The sequence below is a fragment of the Scyliorhinus torazame genome, chromosome 19 (genome assembly GCF_047496885.1).
Source record: "Scyliorhinus torazame isolate Kashiwa2021f chromosome 19, sScyTor2.1, whole genome shotgun sequence".
Classification (NCBI taxonomy): Eukaryota; Metazoa; Chordata; class Chondrichthyes; order Carcharhiniformes; family Scyliorhinidae; genus Scyliorhinus; species Scyliorhinus torazame.
In genome coordinates this window covers 143196132-143217317 of record NC_092725.1, presented here as the reverse complement: position 1 = coordinate 143217317, position 21186 = coordinate 143196132, and the positions used below count along the sequence as shown (strand labels likewise).

General features: G+C 45.6%; 1 protein-coding gene across 1 annotated transcript in view; it reads right to left on the bottom strand.

Annotated features, from left to right (window-relative positions):
• ada2a (adenosine deaminase 2a) overlaps positions 1 to 21186 on the bottom strand; it is a 74359-nt gene that overhangs the window by 36207 nt on the left and 16966 nt on the right. Inside the window, exon 3 of the mRNA XM_072485359.1 lies at positions 13144 to 13354. Coding sequence (XP_072341460.1) covers positions 13144 to 13354 — 211 coding nt within the window. The remainder of the gene's footprint in view (positions 1 to 13143; positions 13355 to 21186) is intronic.

Below are 21186 nucleotides of genomic sequence, written 5' to 3'. Positions count from 1 at the left end.
ATCTGGGCCGGAGAATCGAGTGGGGGAGCCCGCCAACCGGCGCGGCGCGATTCCCGCCCCCGCCGAATCTCCGGTGCCGGAGACTTCGGCAACCGGCGGGGGCGGGATTCACGGCAGCCCCCGGCGATTCTCCGACCCGGCGGGGGGTCGGAGAATGACGCCCCAGGTATTTTCTTAAATATAAATTTAGAGTACCCAATTATTTTTTCTCCAATTAAGGAGCAATTTAGCATGGCTAATCCACCTACCCTGCACATCTTTGGGTTGTGGGGGTGAAACCCACACAGACACGGGGAGAATGTGCAAACTCCACACGGACAGCGACCCAGGTAAAAAGAATCAGGCATAAGGTAAACATGGTTTCTTCAAGATAACTGCCTTCCCCAAGTGCAGGCTTCTATCAACTGCACAAATATTGCTCCGCTAAGGCTTCCACTCCTCCAATATATGGAGCTTGTATGCGACCATACTCAGTGAATCATGCTTCTCAATGCCCAGTATGCTAGCAGCAGTCACAATGCCAGTCCACTCTACCATCAACATTTGAATCAACATCAGAAACCAGAGAGTGGTTCTGAGTGACAAGGACTTTCTGCTGGCCCCCTGGCCCATGACTCCAGTTAGCAACCCAGGTACACGTGGCCCACATGGCACAAAAAAAAGACCAAAGAACAATACAGCACAGGAACAGGCACTTTGGCCCTCCAAGCCTGCACCGATCACGTGTCCTGTCTAGACCAATAGCAGGTATCTTCCAATATACCCCATCTGTTCATGTGCCTATCCAGATAAGTTTTAAAGGTCGCTAACGTATCAACCACCTCACTTGCCAGGGCATTCCAGGCCATCACCATCCTCTTGTTTAAAAAACTTTCCACGCACATCCCCACTGAACCTTTCTCCCCTCACCTTGAATTTGTGCCCCCTTGTCATTGCCATTTCCGCCCTGGGAAAAATCCTCCAACTGTTCACCCTATCTATACCCCTAATAGTTTTATAAACTTCTATCAGGTCGCCCCTCAGCCTCCGTCACTCTAGGGAGAACAATCCCAGTTTATCCAACCTCTCCTCATAGCTAATACCCTCCATACCAGGCAACATACTAGTAAAGCTTTTCTGTACTCTCTCCAAAGCCTCCATGTCCTTCCATAGAGCGGACAACTGGAGAGCGGAAGCAATGCTGGGACCGTTCTGAAGAAGCCCAACATAACTTGCCAGAGCACTTGGCATGACCAGAATCCTGCGCAACCTTGACATCATGAGGGCATAGCCAGGTACACACCCAGCAACTGGGGAGGAGGAAGTGGAGGAAGAGTAGGAGCTTCCAATTGATATGAGGCAGCTCATCCAGCTGCAGCACCAGTGAACGATACTCCAATTTGCTCTTGTACAACAGTCCTATCCCTCAACACCCAGCCATTCTGGGTGTGTCCCCTTTACCAGAATGCTGAAACAAAAGCCACAACAAAAACATTCCAAATCAACTTTATCAAATAAACCATCCAAAAATCCATATAAAAGTCAACTGTGGAAGGCACCAGAGCTCCAGGACAATCAGGGGGCAGAGGTGAGTGTAATGACCATCACTAAGGAGAAGGTTCTGGGGAAACTGAAAGGTCTGAAGTTGGATAAGTCACCTGGACCAGATGGACTACACCCCAGGGTACTGAAGGAGATAGCTGAGGAGATTGTGGAGGCATTGGTGGTGATCTTTCAGGAATCACTGGAGGCAGGAAGGGACCCAGAGGACTGGAAAGTGTTTAAGAAGGGAGGGGGTCACTGTCCATGTGGAGTTTGCACATTCTTCTATGTCTGCGTAGGTTTCACCCCCGCAACCCAAAGATGTGCAGGGGAGGTGGATCGCCATGCTAACTTGCTCCTTAATTGGATAAAAAAATAATTGGGTACTCTAATTTTTTTTTTTTTAAAGAAGGGAGGGAGGCAGAAGCCGGGAAATTATAGGCCGGTTAACCTGACTTTGGTCATTGGCATGATTTTAGAGTCCAGTATTAAAAATGAAATCCCGGAGTATTTAGAAGTGCATGGTAAAATAGGACTGAGTCAGCACGGCTTCATCAAGGGGAGGTCATGTCTGACAAATTTTAGGAGGTAACAAGGAAGCGGACATGATTTATTTAGATTTCCAGAAGGCCTTTGACAAGGTGCCGCATAGGAAACTGTTAAATAAGTTAAGAGTCCATGGTGTTAAGGGTAAGATCCTGGCGTGGATAGAGGATTGGCTGACTGGCAGAAGGCAAAGAGTGGGGATAAAGGGGTCTTTTTCAGGATGGCAGCCGGTGACTAGTGGTTTGCCTCAGGGGTTGGTGCTGGGACCACAACTTTTCACAATATACATTAATGATCTGGAAGAAGGTACTGAAGGCACTGTTGCTAAGTTTGCAGATGATACAAAGATCTGTAGCGGGACAGGTAGTATTGAGGAAGCAGGCGGGCTGCAGAAGGACTTGGACAGGCTAGGAGAGTGGGCAATGAAGTGGCAGATGGAATACAATGTGGATAAGTGTGAGGTTATGCACTTTGGAAGGAGGAATTTAGGCACAGAATATTTTCCAAATGGGGAATGCTTAGGAAATCAGAAGCACAAAGGGACTTGGGAGTCCTTATTCAAGATTCTCTTAAGGTTAACATACAGGTTCAGTCGGTAGTTAAGAAGGCAAATGCAATGTTAGCATTCATGTCGAGAGGGCTAGAATACAAGACCAGGGATGTACTTCTGAGGCTGTGTAAGGCTCTGGTCAGACCCCCTTTGGAGTATTGTGAGCAGTTTTGGGCCCCGTATCTAAGGAAGGATGTGCTGGCCTTGGAAAGGGTCCAGAGGAGGTTCACAAGAATGATCCCTGGAATGAAGAGCTTGTCGTATGAGGAGCGGTTGAGGACTCTGGGCCTGTACTCGTTGGGGTTTAGAAGGATGAGGGGGGATCTTATTGAAACTTTCAGGATACTGCGAGGGCTGGATAGAGTGGACGTGGAGAGGATGTTTCCACTTGTAGGAAAAACTAGAACCAGCACAGCTGCCTCACAGCGCTGAGGTCCCAGGTTCGATCCCGGCTCTGGGTCACTGTCCGTGTGGAGTTTGCACATTCTCCTCGTGTTAGCGTGGGTTTCGCTCCCACAACCCAAAGATGTGCAGGATAGGTAGATTGGTCATGCTAAAATTGCCCCTTAAAAGGAAAAAATGAATTGGGTACTCTAAATTTTTTTTAAAACTAGAAGCAGTGGACACAATCTCAGACTAAAGGGATGATCTTTTAAAACAGAGATGAGGAGGAATTTCTTCAGCCAGAGGGTGGTGAATCTGTGGAACTCTTTGCCGCAGAAGGCTGTGGAGGCCAAATCACTGAGTGTCTTTAAGACAGAGATAGATAGGTTCTTGATTAATAAGGGGTCAGGGGTTGTGGGGAGAAGATAGGAGAATGGGGATGAGAAAATATCAGCCATGATTGAATGGCGGAGCAGACTCGATGGACCGAAGGGCCCAATTCTGCTCCTACATCTTACGGTCTTATGGTCTTAAGTGGCAGTGAGGTGAATCAATGAATGTTAGGTGTAAATCACAATTGATGGAGATTGTTTGTAGATGAGTGAAAGAAGTTAGTGAATTGAGCCGTGTGAGGATTGTGGTTCAGGTCAGGACATGCGTGACATCTTTGGATACTTGAGGCACTGTATCTAGGGTCCTGGGGCTACACTGCTTTCATAGACAAGAATAGATCTCAGATCCCAATGCCTCCCAAGTGTTTGTCTGGAGGGCTACCCGTGGAGAGAGGGTATCTCTCCTTCAGTCCACTTCCTGCATCGAGGTATTCAGTGCTACATGTGAGAACAGTGGAGCTCGTATCTTCTGTGTCGCACCATTAGTCACTCTAACTGCAAGTCAGACTCTCTTCCCCAGCCACTTCTGACATCAGCTCCAGCCAAAATGCTCCTGCCCTTTTAAAAAATAAATTTAGTGTACTCAATTCATTTTTTCCAATTAAGGGGCAATTTAGTGTGGCCAATCCACCTACCCAGCACATCTTTGGGTTGTGGGGACGAACCCATGCAAACACAGGGAGAATGTGCAAACTCCACAAGGACAGAGACCCAGAGCTGGGATCAAACCTGGGACCTTGGTGCTGTGAGTCAGCAGGGCTAATCCACTGCGCCACCATGCTGCCCCGCTCCTGCCCTTTTAGGGGTGAAGGGTGGTTTTTAAATGGTGCTAGCCTGCCCAGAGCTGAAGGGGTCGGATTACGAGGAGAGGTTGAGTAGACTGGGATTGTACTCATTGGAATTTAGAAGGATGAGGGGGGATCTTATAGAAACATATAAAATTATGAAGGGAATAGATAGGATAGATGCGGGCAGGTTGCTTCCACTGGCGGGTGAAAGCAGAACTAGGGGGCATAGCCTCAAAATAAGGCGAAGTAGATTTAGGACTGAGTTTAGGAGGAACTTCTTCACCCAAAGGGTTGTGAATCTATGGAATTCCTTGTCCAGTGAATCAGTAGAGGCTCCTTCATTAAATGTTTTTAAGATAAAGATAGATCGTTTTTTGAAGAATAAAGGGATTAAGGGTTATGGTGTTCGGGCCGGAAAGTGGAGCTGAGTCCACAAAAGATCAGCCATGATCTCATTGAATGGTGGAGCAGGCTCGAGGGGCCAGATGGCCTACTCCTGCTCCTAGTTCTTATGGTCTTATGAACTTAAACTTCCAATAAAGCCATGCAACCACTCAAGAGTTCATTTAGGCTGGTTGCACACAACTATCATGTACATACTGGTCAATTTCAGCAGTTCTGTTGGCATCTGTGGAATGGGAAGGGAGCTAACGTTTAGAGTCTGGGTGACTATTTGTCCAAGCTGTAAATGGGGATATCAAGTGTACGTGCGCTGCAGACAACATGATGCAGCGATTTGGAAGGATTTAGTATGATAGCGTCATGCTGTAACAACCTTCCCTTCTACAGGATGCTCCAGGCATTGTCCCTGGGCCATTCAGTGGCAGATGCTCCAAACACTGTGGCAGCTTGTTTTCTGAAGTGCAGACGATTACAACATGTCACGGTGAACATGTCTGGGTTCATGTAGCAAGGTCGATAAACATGGTTCCGGTGAGTGAGGACAAAATCAAAATCTCTAAAGTCGTTGCACCCTGATGAATTCCTCTTTCTTATCTAAAACATACGGCACATTTGAAATCTCACAAAGAATTCCCATCTTCAGCACTTTGTGTTGTACAATTTAAATAGCATCTGCAGCTTACGGAAGGACAGAATTGATGGGAGAAAATAAATCTCCAGACCTTCCGAACATGGACTGAGCAAACATTCTGATAACAGAACATAACCCCCAAAGTTGGTGGACTACCTAGCAAAGCTAACTAATGTGTAGAGAAAAGGTGCAGGAGAATATAATTAAATATGAAAGAAAAGAAAGTTTTTTTCCCCCACAGGCACTGAAATTACACTTTCCCTCTTTGAAGCCTGTTTGCAAGTCCATGAACAAGGTGAGGTCGGTGAAGATTTAAAAAAAAAAATGTAAGAGTACCCAATTCATTTTTTCAATTATGGGGCAATTTACTTTGGCCAATCCACCGAGCCTGCACATCTTTGGGTTGTGGGGGTGAAACCCACGCAAACCCGGGGAGAATGTGCAAACTCCACATGGACAGTGACCCAGAGCCGGGATTGAACCTGGGATCTCAGCGCCGTGAGGCAGCAGGGCTAACCCACTGCGCCACCGTGCTGTCCAGGTTGGTAAAGATTTGCCTGAGGTTATAAATTTCTGCGCAGAACCTAACCATTTTAGCTGTTTAACTTAAGCATGTGCATGTCAGTATCACAAGTATATGTAATAACAACATAAATGCATCAAACAGTTAATCCAACACTTGTATCATTCATGAAATGCAGATAGATCACTGGTACCTTAAAAATTTTTTGAATTACACGATCTTAATTAGCCTTGAATCCTGAACACACAATGTCAATAGGAGCTATCAGAACTGAAACCAATTTGTAAGGCTCCTGCAAAAAAGACAGATCAGGAACAGGATTGAATGCTCTGTTATTCTCTGCGCAGTAGCAAAGTGGCCCTTAACTTGACTCGCAGCTCCTTGGCAAAATTAGTACATGATAGTACAGATTTATTTTGCAATTCAGTTAATGACTTGGTTAAACTACTCAGTCAGACTGGTGTAAAATCACACAGAATTTTCAAAATAAAACACTATAAAGAAAGGGCTAAAAAAAGAAAATGAATGAAAGGAATGAACAGTGAGTTGTGTGGGAGATTGAGGAGAGGGGGACTGAAAGCTCAGTTGAAAAGCTTGAGAGAAAATAGAGAGGCATAGGGAAAATAGAGAGGCAGCTGAATATTTAACAGATGTGATGGGATGAAGGGAAGGGCAGCTGCATAGAAGGCCAGGTGTAGGACTAAAAAGTGTGCGAGAGTCACAGGTTAGAGGAGATTGCAATAGATAGTGTGGGTCAAGTGTATGGATGGATCTGGATTGAGACCAAAACAGTGGAGTCAGAGGGATTATTGAATAGGGCTTAATGTGAGGCAGGTAACAGAGACTGGGCTTTGGACCTGTTTGTGTTTGTGATGGGCAATAGTTTGTAATGGGCGACTGGGCTTTGGACCTGTTTGTGTTTGTGATGGGCAATAGTATGTGATGGGCAACTGGGCTTTGGACCTGTTTGTGTTTGTGATGGGCGATAGTTTGTGATGGGCGACTGGGCTTTGGACCTGTTTGTGTTTGTAATGCGCGATAGTTTGTGATGGGCGATTGGGCTTTGGACCTGTTTGTGTTTGTAATGCGCGATAGTTTGTGATGGGCGATTGGGCTTTGGACCTGTTTGTGTTTGTGATGAGCGATAGTTTGTGATGGGCGACTGGGCTTTGGACCTGTTTGTGTTTGTAATGGGTGATAGTTTGTGATGGGCGACTGGGCTTTGGACCTGTTTGTGTTTGTAATGGGCGATAGTTTGTAATGGGCGACTGAGCTTTGGACCTGTTTGTGTTTGTGATGGGCAACTGGCCTTTCGACCTGTTTGTGTTTGTAATGGGCGACTTGGCTGTGGACCTGTTTGTGATGGCCAAGAGTTTGTGATGGGTGACTGGGCTTTGGACCTGTTTGTGTTTGTAATGGGCGATAGTTTGTAATGGGCGACTGGGCTTTGGACCTGTTTGTGTTTGTGATGGGCAATAGTATGTGATGGGCAACTGGGCTTTGGACCTGTTTGTGTTTGTGATGGGCAACTGGCCTTTCGACCTGTTTGTGTTTGTAATGGGCGACTTGGCTGTGGACCTGTTTGTGATGGCCAAGAGTTTGTGATGGGTGACTGGGCTTTGGACCTGTTTGTGTTTGTAATGGGCGATAGTTTGTAATGGGCGACTGGGCTTTGGACCTGTTTGTGTTTGTGATGGGCAACTGGCCTTTCGACCTGTTTGTGTTTGTAATGGGCGATAGTTTGTAATGGGCGACTTGGCTGTGGACCTGTTTGTTATGGGCAATAGTTTGTGATGGGTGACTGGGCTTTGGACCTGTTTGTGTTTGTGATGGGCAATAGTTTGTGTTGGAGGATTGGGCTTTGGACCTGTTTGTGTTTGTGATGGGCAATAGTTTGTGAACAATTAGTGTAAAATTGTTACAGAGGTGTTGCACATAGCTGGAGTGAGTGGCTGTGAATGTAGTCAGCGTCAAGGGAATGGAATTAATAGAGAGAGCTCAAAACAATAGCTGTTGTTGTCTTTGTGTTGTCTTCAAATCGCTGGCTTTGAAAGCAGACCAAGGCAGGCCAGCAGCGCGGGTTCAATTCCCGTAACAGCCTCCCCGAACAGGCGCCGGAATGTGGTGACTAGGGGCTTTTCACAGTAACTTCATTGAAGCCTACTTGTGACAATAAGTGATTTTCATTTCATTTTCACTTTTTCAATTGGAAAAAAATTTGATTAATCCACCCCTTAATCTGAGTCAACGGGTTTAACAGCACAGAGATGACCATTAAGTTGATGGGAGATGTGGAGTGGCATGTCATAACATACATTTGGAACATGGTTGCATACATGCAAATGACAACCAGATGGAAAGCACTTCGATGAGGCAGAGAGAGGGGCAAGCATGGATCATTGGGGGAACTCCAGGGGTAACTTTGTAGAAGTGAGATGAGAAACCATTGCTCGAGATAGAATGGCTAAATTGAGACAAGTAGGAGCGCAAGGAAAATCCCCAAAAAGCTGCCCACACAAAGTTGATGGAGGAGAATGGCACGGTTGACTATCAAATGATGCAGTAGTCAAGGATGATTAATGCATCATGCTCACAGACACGGAGGATGTCATCATTTTTTTTTCTATAAATTTCGAGTACCCAATTATTTTTTTCCAATTAAGGGGCAATTTTAGCATGGCTAATCCACCTAGCCTGCACAGCTTTTTTGGGTTGTGGGGCGAAACCCACGCAAACACGGGTAGAATGTGCAAACTCCACACGGCCAGTGACCCAGAGCTGGGATTGAACCTGGGACCTCAGCGCCGTGAGGCAGCAAGGCTAACCCACTGCGCGGAGGATGTCATCATTGATTTTGGCCGCAGTAATCAGAATGTTCCGAAAGTCAAAGCGGGATTTATCAATGAGCTGGGATGGCATATTCAAGAACAAATGAGACTTCAATTCGGGTTCTCAGTGAAGCTGGTGCTTCTAGAGGTCTAAGACCTTGAAATCAAACTGGGTTCAATGAATAATAGACTTTGAAGCATTTTTTATTTTATCCTCTTCCGAAAGTTTGAGCAAATTTCAAATGTGATCAGGTGGTATTTGAGAAGGAACCATCAAAGCCCAAAATTTCAGTATGAAATGGATAAAGGTATTTAAATACCCCCAAAAAACGGCAGCACGGTGGCGCAGTGGGTTAGCCCTGCTGCCTCACGGCGCCGAGCTCCCAGGTTCAATCCCGGCTCTGGGTCACTGACCGTGTGGAGTTTGCACATTCTCCCCGTGTTTACGTGGGTTTCACCCCCACAACCCAAAGATGTGTAGGGTAGGTGGATTAGCCACGCTAAATTGCCCCTTATTTGGAAATAATTAATTTGGTACTCTAATTTTTTTTTTTAATTCCCAAAAAATATAAAGTACCAAAGTAAGCCTCAAGGGTTCATTCTCCTTTCTTGCCTAATTATAGTCAATGTTTTGTTTTATGGCTACAAACGGTTTCAAAGCACTGAAAATTACTGCCTGGGACATCCTTACAGTAGGCTGGAAATGTTGCGATCTATGCTGGTGCAATCTTCCTTCGAGTGGGAGGAGATATATAAAAATGGTCAGTATTTTCTGAATCCATGTTTTGTTTTAAATTCAGCACCCATATTTATAAATAATGTGTGTAAAGATTTAGATAATAAATGTACTAATATTGTTTAATTATCCACAAATTTGGATATTGTAAATATTGTATATAGTTTATGATAGATCCTTCATTCCATTTCTTTTCTGCTGTTTTCTCTCCAGCACCTCTCTCAAGATTATATTGATTGCTTGCTTGGTTACAGCTCTGTGGAAGTATATGACACCCAAGAACCTTTATTGATCGTCACTTGATAGAGTATTGATGATCCATCGGATCATGGCATAAGAACATTTCATTTTTTTTTAAATTTGAAGTACCCAATTCATTTTTTCAAAGTAAGGGGCAATTAGCGTAGCCAATCCGCCTACCCTGTACGTCATTGGGTTGTGGGGGTGAGACCCATGTAAACACAGGGAGAATGTGCAAACTGGGCAGCACATGGCGCAGTGTTTAGCACTGCTGCTTCACAGTGCCAAGGTCCCAGGTTCGATCTCGGTTCTGGGTCACTGTCCTTGTGGGGTTTGCCCATTCTCCCCGTGTTTACGTGGGTTTCGCCCCCAGAACCAAAAAGATGTGCAGGCTCGGTGGATTGGCCACACTAAATTGCCCCTTAATTGGAAAAAATGAATTGGGTACTCTAAATTTATTTAAAAAAAGAAAAAAGAAAAAAACTATTTTATTTAAAATAGAGAATGTCCTTGTAAGACAGTGACCCGGGGCCGGAATCAAACCCGGGTCCTCGGCACGTGAGGCAGCAGTGCTAACCACTGTGCCACCGTGCCGTCCCCACAAAAATATTTCATAATGTAATCCAGTTCTCTCATCACTGCCATCAGATAATAATGGAATAATAATCTTTATTGTCACAAGTAGGCAACAATGAAGTTACTGTGAAAAGCCTCTAGTCGCCACACTCCGGCACCTGTTCGGGTACATAGAGGGAGAATTCAGAATGTCCAATCCACCTAACCTGCACATCTTTTGGGACTTGTGGGAGGAAACCGGAGCACCCGGAGGAAACCCACGCAGGCACAGGGAGAACGTGCAGACTCCGCACAGACAGTGCCCAAGCCGGGAATCGAACCTGAGGCCCTGGTGCTGTTTAGCAACAGTGCTAACCACTTAGTGTGCTACCGTGCCGCCCCAGCTGAATTCCCTTAAGACCAATTGCTATTCTCCTATTGTCACCTGACCGTGATTACCTACACGCTAAATGGATCAGAAAATAAGGCTGGGATATTGGTGTCCTGTGAAGCTCATCAACTCATTAGAGATATGAGGATGCTGCAGGGCGCTGGAGTTGAGGGAGATTAGCTATGATTTTACTGAATGGAAGAGGCAGCTTGAGGGGCCAAGTGACTCCCTCCGGCTCATATTTCTCATGTTCTTACGTGAACCCATAAGCTCCGTAGAAAATCATGAATTTTCTGTTTAATGACTCTTACGGTTCACTTCAAATAAAAATGACAAAATTGAAAAAAATTATAATTCAGACCTTGGCAGATATATGGAAATGTGGAACTGACACAGCAACCCAATGACTTTCTGGAGCTTCTCTGTGGATCATGAGATCTGGAGGAGAACAAACTTCTGGCTTCCATTTACCACAGCCAAGATTAATGTGATGAGGCACATAAGGGTTCACGATAAAAGTCCATTGGAGAATGTAATATGCTGTGAACCATTTCCTCTGATGTGTGTTGAGTTTTGGAGGTCCCCAAGTATTTTCTAGTCTACCTGCTCCCCGAGCCACAAATCGCAGGTTGTGGAGAATCTATTTTTAGTGATGTTCCAACATCTGCTTAGTTAGAACATTTTAAATTCTGAGTCTTCCTGAGATTGCTCAATCAGCATGTGGTTGTAGTGTTGACTTGCGTACACCTGGAAACCATCTGACATGCAGAGGTGTCACTGCCTCACCTAGACTTGTCTGTGCCTGGGCTTTGAGTCGGTATCGCTATCAGCAGCAGCTCAAGACATGAGAAGAGGATGGGGCTAAGCAGTGGGTGCCCCACATCACAATGGTGAGAGTTTACAAGAATAGTTGCCAGACTGGCAGGAGAGCTGGTTCATAGAACATAGAACATAGAACGATACAGCGCAGTACAGGCCCTTCGGCCCACGATGTTGCACCGAAACAAAAGCCATCTAACCTACACTATGCCATTATCATCCATATGTTTATCCAATAAACTTTTAAATGCCCTCAATGTTGGCGAGTTCACTACTGTAGCAGGTAGGGCATTCCACGGCCTCACTACTCTTTGCGTAAAGAACCTACCTCTGACCTCTGTCCGATATCTATTACCCCTCAGTTTAAAGCTATGTCCCCTCGTGCCAGCCATTTCCATCCGCGGGAGAAGGCTCTCACTGTCCACCCTATCTAACCCCCTGATCATTTTGTATGCCTCTATTAAGTCTCCTCTTAACCTTCTTCTCTCCAACGAACACAACCTCAAGTCCATCAGCCTTTCCTCATAAGATTTTCCCTCCATACCAGGCAACATCCTGGTAAATCTCCTCTGCACCCGCTCCAAAGCCTCCACGTCCTTCCTATAATGCGGTGACCAGAACTGCACGCAATACTCCAAATGCGGCCGTACCAGAGTTCTGTACAGCTGCAACATGACCTCCTGACTCCGGAACTCAATCCCTCTACCAATAAAGGCCAACACTCCATAGGCCTTCTTCACAACCCTATCAACCTGGGTGGCAACTTTCAGGGATCTATGTGCATGGACACCTAGATCCCTCTGCTCATCCACACTTCCAAGAACTTTACCATTAGCCAAATATTCCGCATTCCTGTTATTCCTGCCAAAGTGAATCACCTCACACTTCTCTACATTAAACTCCATTTGCCACCTCTCAGCCCAGCTCTGCAGCTTATCTATATCCCTCTGTAACCTGCTACATCCTTCCACACTATCGACAACACCACCGACTTTAGTATCGTCTGCAAATTTACTCACCCACCCTTCTGTGCCTTCCTCTAGGTCATTGATAAAAATGACAAACAGCAACGGCCCCAGAACAGATCCTTGTGGTACTCCACTTGTAACTGAACTCCATTCTGAACATTTCCCATCAACCACCACCCTCTGTCTTCTTTCAGCTAGCCAATTTCTGATCCACATCTCTAAATCACCCTCAATCCCCAGCCTCCGTATTTTCTGCAATAGCCTACCGTGGGGAACCTTATCAAACGCTTTGCTGAAATCCATATACACCACATCAACTGCTCTACCCTCATCTACCTGTTCAGTCACCTTCTCAAAGAATGTTCAGTCACCTTCTCAAAGAAGGTTCAAAGTCAGGGAGAGAAGGGGGTGAAATTAAACAAATGGATGGAGGTTAACAATATGTACATTGAGAAGAACAAGCTCGAGAAAAAAGAGCTGGTTCAGCCAAGTGACTCTTGGCTTCCACTCCTCCCACCTGTTCACAGGTTCTCTTCCTTGACCTTGCTTTTTTCTAACAATGACAGAAAGCTATGACAAGAAACTAAACCACTTTGTACATATGTGAAGAGCCCGTTGCCATGGCAACATGCTGGCTTAGTAGTTGTACCTCACCTGTCATGAGGGTCACCAGTCATTACTTCCCAGATGTGTCATTGAGAGAACAGCAGTGATATGTGAAAGAGAATGATTGATTACATTCTAGCACTCAGTCACTTTAACCATTAGAAAATACAGAGGGAAGAAAAGTGTGTTCTGAAGTTTCTGATTCAATCTAAAACAATTTGTAACAAAAAACATTTCCTCATAATGAAGTATTTTGTACATACCGGTTCTAGCAACGCTCGGATCTCTATGTATTGTACATTATCATGATAGAATTCCTTCAAAGCCTCGTAGAAGTAGGTTTTAAATACTGGGGCATACGAAATGAGACTGCTCGCGGCAGCAAATATGTCAGCAAATCTTTTCCAGATGATGTTTTGTGATTGGTACGCTTCTTCGGGATTTTCTGTTACCAGTGTAAGATTTCTGAACAGACTGTATGGGGGAAAAAAATACATTCACCAAATGTGAATTTTACTTGAATAAAATTCAACTCTTTGGATTTTCAGATACACTCAACACAAAATACAGGTTAAAATAACTTTTCAGAAGTTGATCTTCACATCTTCATACAATATATACAACACTCAATAGTTTTGAATGCGATTTGAAAGTACATGTACAGAGTTAGAAATTGCAACACACTTTGAAATGTCTGTATACATCAGTTTTGCTCCATCACTTCATCATATATTAATAATAATAATCTCGGTGCTGAGGACTCGGGTTCGAATCCTGGCCCCGGGTCACTGTCCGTGTGGAGTTTGCACATTCTCCCCGTGTTTGCGTGGGTTTCACCCCCACAACCCAAAGATGTGCAGGGTAGGTGGATTGCAATGCTAAATTGCCCCTTTAAATTTATTTTTTTAAATAGTTTCCAATTAAAGGGCAATTTAGCGTGTTCAATCCACCTACCTTGCACATCTTTGGGTTGTGCGGGCAAAACCCACGCAAACACGGGGAGAATGTGCAAACTCCACACGGACAGTGACCCAGAGCCGGGATCAAACCTGGGGCCTCAGTGCCGTGAGACTGCAGTGCTAACCACTGCGCCACCGTGCTGCCCCTGTTTGTGTCCATCATAAAAGATTTAAGCGTTGCGCAGGTCAAAGAGACACAGCCTGAGCGAGTGAGACACAGACAGAGTGAGAATTTGAAACTTGGTAATTTGGTGCAGTGAGGTAACCAGGAAAGTTTCGGGAGCCGTTCAGAGGAGGAGGAGCAGTCTCTGTGAGTATAAAAACCTAACGGTAACTTCTTGTTTCCAACTTTTTTTTTCAAAAGTGACATCAGAGGGAAGCTGTGATCTGATTGGTTGATAGCAAATCTGCCCCAAATTTTAAAAAAACACAGCTAAACTCGTAAACTTAAATCAATCTAATTAATTAATTAGAGATGGCTGGTCAGGTGATGTGCTTGAGCTGCTTGATGTGGGAGCTGGCAGATCCCATTGCGAGCTGCAGCGACCACATCTGCAGTAAATGTTGGCTGCTCGAAGAGCTCCGGCTCAGAGTTGATGAGCTGGAGTCTGAGCTTCAAACACTGAGGCACATCCGGGAGGGGGAGACTTACCTGGACACTGTGTTTCAGGAGGCAGTCACACCTGTCAGAGTAAGTAGTTTAAATCCTGCCAGTGGCCAGGGACAGCAAGGTATGACTGCAAGTCAGGCAGGTAAAGGGAACCAGCAGTCAGGAACTCAGGAGCCTCAGCCCTTGACCCTGTCCAACAGGTATGAGGCACTTGCTCCCTGTGTGGATGGTGAACAGGGCTGCAGGAAGGATGAGTCAGCTGACCAAGGCACCATGGTTCAGCAGGCCATTCAAGGGGAGGGAGTAAATAGGCAAGTTTTAGTTGTAGGGGATTCTATTATCAGGGGGATAGATAGTATCCTTTGTGAGCAGGATAAAGAGTCCCGCATGGTATGTTGCCTGCCCGGTGCTAGGGTGCGGGACATCTCTGACCGGCTTGAAAGGATACTGGAGAGGGAGGGGGAGGATCCAGTTATTGTGGTCCATGTCGGTACCAACAACATAGGCAAGTCTAGGAAATCAGACCTGTTTAGAGATTATAAAGAGCTAGGATTCAAATTAAAAAACAGGTCCTCAAGGGTCATAATCTCCGGATTACTGCCCGAGCCACGTGCAAATTGGCATAGGGAGGCAAGAATAAGGGAAGTTAACACGTGGCTGAAAGAGTGGTGTGGGAAAGAGGGGTTCCTTTTCATGGGACACTGGCATCAGTTTTGGGACAGGGGGGACCTATACCGTTGGGATGGTCTCCATCTGAACCGAGATTGTGACTGGCAGGTATGATGTGGTAGGCATCATAGAGACATGGTTGCAGGGGGTTCATGACTGGCATTTAAACATCCAGGGATTCACAACCTATCGAAAAGACAGAGAGGTGGGCAGAGGGGGTGGGGTTGCCTTGTTAATTAGGAATGAAATTAAATCAATAGCACTAAACGACATGGGGTCAGATGATGTGGAGTCTGTGTGGGTAGAGTTGAGGAACCACAAAGGCAAAAAAAACATAATGGGAGTTATGTACAGGCCTCCTAACAGTGGTCAGGACCAGGGGCACAAAATGCACCACGAAATAGAAAGTGCATGTCAGAAAGGCAAGGTCACAGTGATCATGGGGGACTTCAATATGCAGATGGACTGGGTAAATAATGCTGCCAGTGGACCCAAGGAAAGGGAATTCATTGAATGTTTCCATGGAACAGCTTGTGATGGAGCCCACGAGGGACCAGGCCATTCTGGACTTAGTGTTATGTAATGAGCCAGACTTGATTAAAGATCTTAAAGTAAGGGAACACTTCGGAGGCAGTGATCATAATATGGTAGAATTCAATCTCCAATTTGAAGGAAAGAAGATAGAATCAGATGTAAAGGTGTTACAGTTAAATAAAGGTAACTACAGGGGCATGAGGGAGGAACTGACGAAGATCGACTGGGAGCAGAGCCTAGTGGGAAAGACAGTAGAACAGCAATGGCAGGAGTTTCTGGGAGTAATTGAGGACACAGTACAGAGGTTCAGCCCAAAGAAAAGAAAGGTCATCAGAGGGGGGATTAGGCAGCCATGGCTGACAAAGGAAGTTAGGGAATGCATCAAAGCAAAAGAGAAAGCCTATAATGTGGCAAAGAGTAGTAGGAAGTCAGAAGATTGGGAAGGCTACAAAAACAGAGGATAACAAACAGAGAAATAAGGAAAGAGAGGATCAAATATGAAGGTAGGCTAGCCAGTAACATTAGGAATGATAGTAAAAGTTTCTTTAAATACATTAAAAACAAACGGGAGGCAAAAGTAGACATTGGGCCGCTCCAAAATGACCCTGGTAATCTAGTGATGGGAGACAAGGAAATAGCTGAGGAACTAAATAAGTACTTTGCGTCAGTCTTCACAGTAGAAGACATGAGTAATATCCCAACAATTCAGGAGAGTCAGGGGGCAGAGTTGAATATGGTAGCCATCACAAAGGAGAAAGTGCTAGAGAAACTAAGAGGTCGAAGAATTGACAAATCTCCGGGCCCAGGTGGGCTACATCCTAGAGTTCTAAAGGAGATAGCTGAAGAAATAGTGGAGGCGTTAGTTATGATCTTTCAAAAGTCACTGGAGTCAGGGAAAGTTCCAGAGGATTGGAAAATCGCTGTTGTAACCCCCCTGTTCAAGAAAGGAACAAGAAAAAAGATGGAAAATTATAGGCCAATTAGCCTAACCTCGGTTGTTGGCAAGATTCTAGAATCCATCGTTAAGGATGAGATTTCTAAATTCTTGGAAGTGCAGGGTCAGATTAGGACAAATCAGCATGGATTTAGTAAGGGGAGGTCGTGCCTGACAAACCTGTTAGAGTTCTTTGAAGAGATAACAAATAGGTTCGACCAAGGAGGGCCAATGGATGTTATCTATCTTGACTTCCAAAAGTCCTTTGATAAGGTGCCTCACGGGAGATTGCTGAGTAAAATAAGGGCCCATGGTATTCGACGCAAGGTACTAACATGGATTGACGATTGGCTGTCAGGCAGAAGGCAGAGAGTTGGGATAAAAGGTTATTTTTCGGAATGGCAACCGGTGACGAGTGGTGTCCCGCAGGGTTCAGTGTTGGGGCCACAGCTGTTCTCTTTATATATTAACGATCTAGAAGACGGGACTGGGGGCATTCTGGCTAAGTTTGCCGATGATACAAAGATAGGTGGAGGGGCAGGTAGTATTGAGGAGGTGGGGAGGCTGCAGAAAGATTTAGACAGTTTAGGAGAGTGGTCCAAGAAATGGCTGATGAAATTCAACGTGGGCAAGTGCAAGGTCTTGCACTTTGGAGAAAAGAATAGAGGCATGGGCTATTTTCTAAACAGTGACAAAATTCATAATGCTGAAGTGCAAAGGGACTTGGGAGTCCTAGTCCAGGATTCTCTAAAGGTAAACTTGCAGGTTGAGTCCGTAATGCAAATGCAATGTTGTCATTTATCTCAAGAGGCTTGGAATATAAAAGCAGGGATGTACATCTGAAGCTTTATAAAGCATTAGTTAGGCCCCATTTAGAATACTGTGAGCAATTTTGGGCCCCACACCTCAGGAAGGACATACTGGCACTGGAGCGGGTCCAGCGGAGATTCACACGGATGATCCCAGGAATGGTAGGCCTAACATACGATGAACGTCTGAGGATCCTGGGATTATATTCATTGGAGTTTAGGTGGTTGAGGGGAGATCTGATAGAAACTTACAAGATAATGAATGGCTTAGATAGGGTGGATGTAGGGAAGTTGTTTCCATTAGCAGGGGAGACTAGGACCCGGGGGCACAGCCTTAGAATAAAAGGGAGTTACTTTAGAACGGAGATGAGGGGAAATTTCTTCAGCCAGAGAGTGGTGGGTCTGTGGAATTCATTGCCACAGAGGGCGGTGGAGGCCGGGATGTTGAGTGTCTTTAAGACAGAAGTTGATAAATTCTTGATTTCTCGAGGAATTAAGGGCTATGGAGAGAGAGCGGGTAAATGGAGTTGAAATCAGCCATGATTGAATGGTGGAGTGGACTCGATGGGCCGAATGGCCTTGCTTCTGCTCCTATGTCTTATGGTCTTATAATAGCAGAGCACTTGGAAAAAAGTGGCAGGATTGGAGAGTCAGCATGGACTTGCAAGAAGGAAATCATGCTTGACAAATCTATTAGAATTCTTCCAGGATGTAACGAGTAGAGTTGACAAGGGGAAGCCAGTGGGTGTGGTTTATGTGGTTGATTTTCATTAGGCTTTCGACAAAATCACACAGAAGAGATTAGCGTGTCAAATTAAAGCGCATGGGATTGGGGATAGTGTATTGAGATAGGTAGAAAACGATGTGCTCAGGGCAGCACGGTGGCGCAGTGGTTAGCATTGCTGCCACACGGCGCCGAGGTCCCAGGTTCTCCCCGTGTTTGTGTGGGTTTCGCCCCCACAACCCAAAGATGTGCAGGGTAGGTTAATTGGCCACGCTAAAGTGCCCCTTAATTTGAAAAAATGAATTGGGTACTCTAAATTTTAAAAACAGAAAACTGATGTGCAGACATAACATAAAGAATAGTAATAACTTCATCTCTTTTCAAATGGCAGGCAGTGACTAGTGGGATGCCGCAGGGATCGGAATTGGGGCCCCAGCTATTCACTTTATATATAGTAATGATTTAGTTCACGGAACAAAATGTAATATCTCCAAATTTACAGATGACACAAAGCTAGGTGGGAGGGTGAGCTGTGAGAAGGTTGCAGAGATGTTTCAGTGTGATTTGGACAAGTTGAGCGAGTGGGCAAATGCATGACACGCAGTATAATGTGGATAAATGTGAGGTTATCCACTTGGTGGCAAAAACAGGAAGGCAGATTGTCTTCAAAAGCAGTTTTCAGCTGGCTAGGTTCAACTTCCCTTTGTTTTACAGACAAATCTGCACTGCTTTAAATACGGTTAATCTTCTTTAACTAACCTACAGACAGCAAAAGCTGACTTGTGCCCAACTTCATCCAGAACAGAACTGAACTGAAAACGCTCTCTCCAAATGCCTGATGCCTTAGCACCACCTAGCAATGACATCATCTCACCAAGCTGAAAAATGAATTAAATGTCCATTAATCAACCATGGATCAAAAATTATAACGGCAAAATAAGAGAAAGGAGATAAACAGGAAAGACCCTGACACTCCTGACACCACATGTTCTGACCTGAGCCATGAGATTTTGAAAATCAAATATATTGGGCTGAATCTTTGTGGAGTGGCAATTATTGTTGGATTGGTGGCACTGCTGCTCTCCTCTCACTCCAGAAGACGTTAATTCCTGTTGCTATACCGTTTCAGGTCCCTTTTCTCACTTTGCGGTACCTGACCCAAGCACTATTTTTTTATGTGACTGTTGGCTTGCTATCCAGTAAGTTTAAATGTCCCAGTCACTTTTCTATGTTAGAGAGGTAAATGTGTTAGCTAAATGAGTGAGGTGCTCAGGTGAATCCGGGGGTATTGTTGGAGGTGGATAATAGGGTGGGGGGGAGGGGGGGGGGGGTAAATAAGTTACTACACAGGAGCTAGGAATCATTTTAATCCTTCTAATCCTGTGTAACTATTCTGCTAAGTGAGTCAGGACCATCTGAAGACTTTGGCTTTAAGAGTTCTGGAGGGTTCCAGATATAGGGGAATTAACAATTGGAAATTGAAACTTCCCTGGGCAATACCCATGTAGTCAGTGTGTGGGGGCATCGAAGAGTCTTCCATTGCAGGATTCCCATGGGGTACGACCATCCTGAGAATAAAAGATCTGGGCCATTATGTTAAGTGCATTACCCTCATCTACCCTTTGCTTCACATAATTCAAAACTCATCAAACGTAGTTTGGGGCCAGTGGAGGCGGCATGTGGGAGCATCGGTCTGGGCCCCAATTTGTGAAAATCACCGGTTTGCCCCGGGGAGTATGGATGGGGGGTTCCGGTTATGGCGGAGAGCGGGGATTGAGAGGATGGGGGATGTGTTCATAGAGCAGAGCTTTCCGATTATGAGGGCGCTGGAGGAGAAGTTTGGGTTGGCGAGGGGAAACAAATTCAGGTATCTGCAGGTGCGGGACTTCCTTCGTAAACAGGTGTCAACCTTCCCACTCCTACCTCTGAGGGGGATTCAGGACAAGGTAATTTCCAGAGGGTGGGAAGGGGAGGGGAGCGTCTCGGACATCTATAAGGAGCTTATGGGGTTGGAGGAGATGCAGTCCGAGGAGCTGAAGCGCAAGTGGGAGGAGGAGCTGGGAGGTGAGATAGAGGATGGTCTATGGGCAGACGCATTGAGTAGAGTCACCGCGTCCGCAACATGTGCCAGGCTCAGCCTTAAACAATTTAAGGTTGTTCACCGGGCTCACATGACTGTGGCCCGGATGAGCAGATTCTTTGGGGTGGAAGACAGGTGCACATAATGTGCGGGAGGACCAGCGAACCATGTCCACATGTTCTGGGCATGTCCGAGGCTTAGGGGATTTTGGCAGGGGTTTGCAGATGTCTTGTCCACGGTGTTAAAAACAAGGGTGGTGCTGAGTCCAGAGGTGGCGATTTTCAGGGTGTCGGAAGATCCGGGAATCCAGGAGGAGAAAGAGGCAGATGTTCCGGCCTTTGCTTCCCTGATAGCCCGGATACGGACACTATTGGCATGGAGGGACTCAAAGTCCCCGAAATCGGAGACCTGGCTATCAGACATGGCTAGCTTTCTCTGCATAGTGAAAATTAAGTTCGCCTTGATAGGTTCACTGTTAGGATTCACCTGGAGGTGGCGACCGTTCGTCGACTTCTTTGAGGAAAATTAATCCCTGCTCACCAAGTTTCAGTTTCTAGATTTTTTAAATGACAGCTTTGAGCATTCCTACCATTGATTGGTCTATAATTGCTTGGATATATGAAATCCTCCTTTTTAATAGAGGAAACCCTTCAGCTGTCCATCTTCCAACACTCCCTTAATATTAGTCTTTATTAGTGTCACAAGTAGACATACTGCATGAAGTTACTGTGAAAATCCCCAAGCCGCCACACTCCGGCGCCTGTTCGGTTACACTGAGGGAGAATTCAGAGTGTCCTATTCACCTTACAGCACGTCTTTTTGGGACTTGTGGGAGGAAACTGGAGCACCCGGAGGAAACCCACGCAGACACAGTGAAAACGTGCAGAATCCGCTCGGACAGTGACCCAAGCCGGGAATCGAACCCAGGGGCGGGATTCTCCGCAATCGGCACGATGTCCGCCGACCGGCGCCACAAATGGCGCGAAT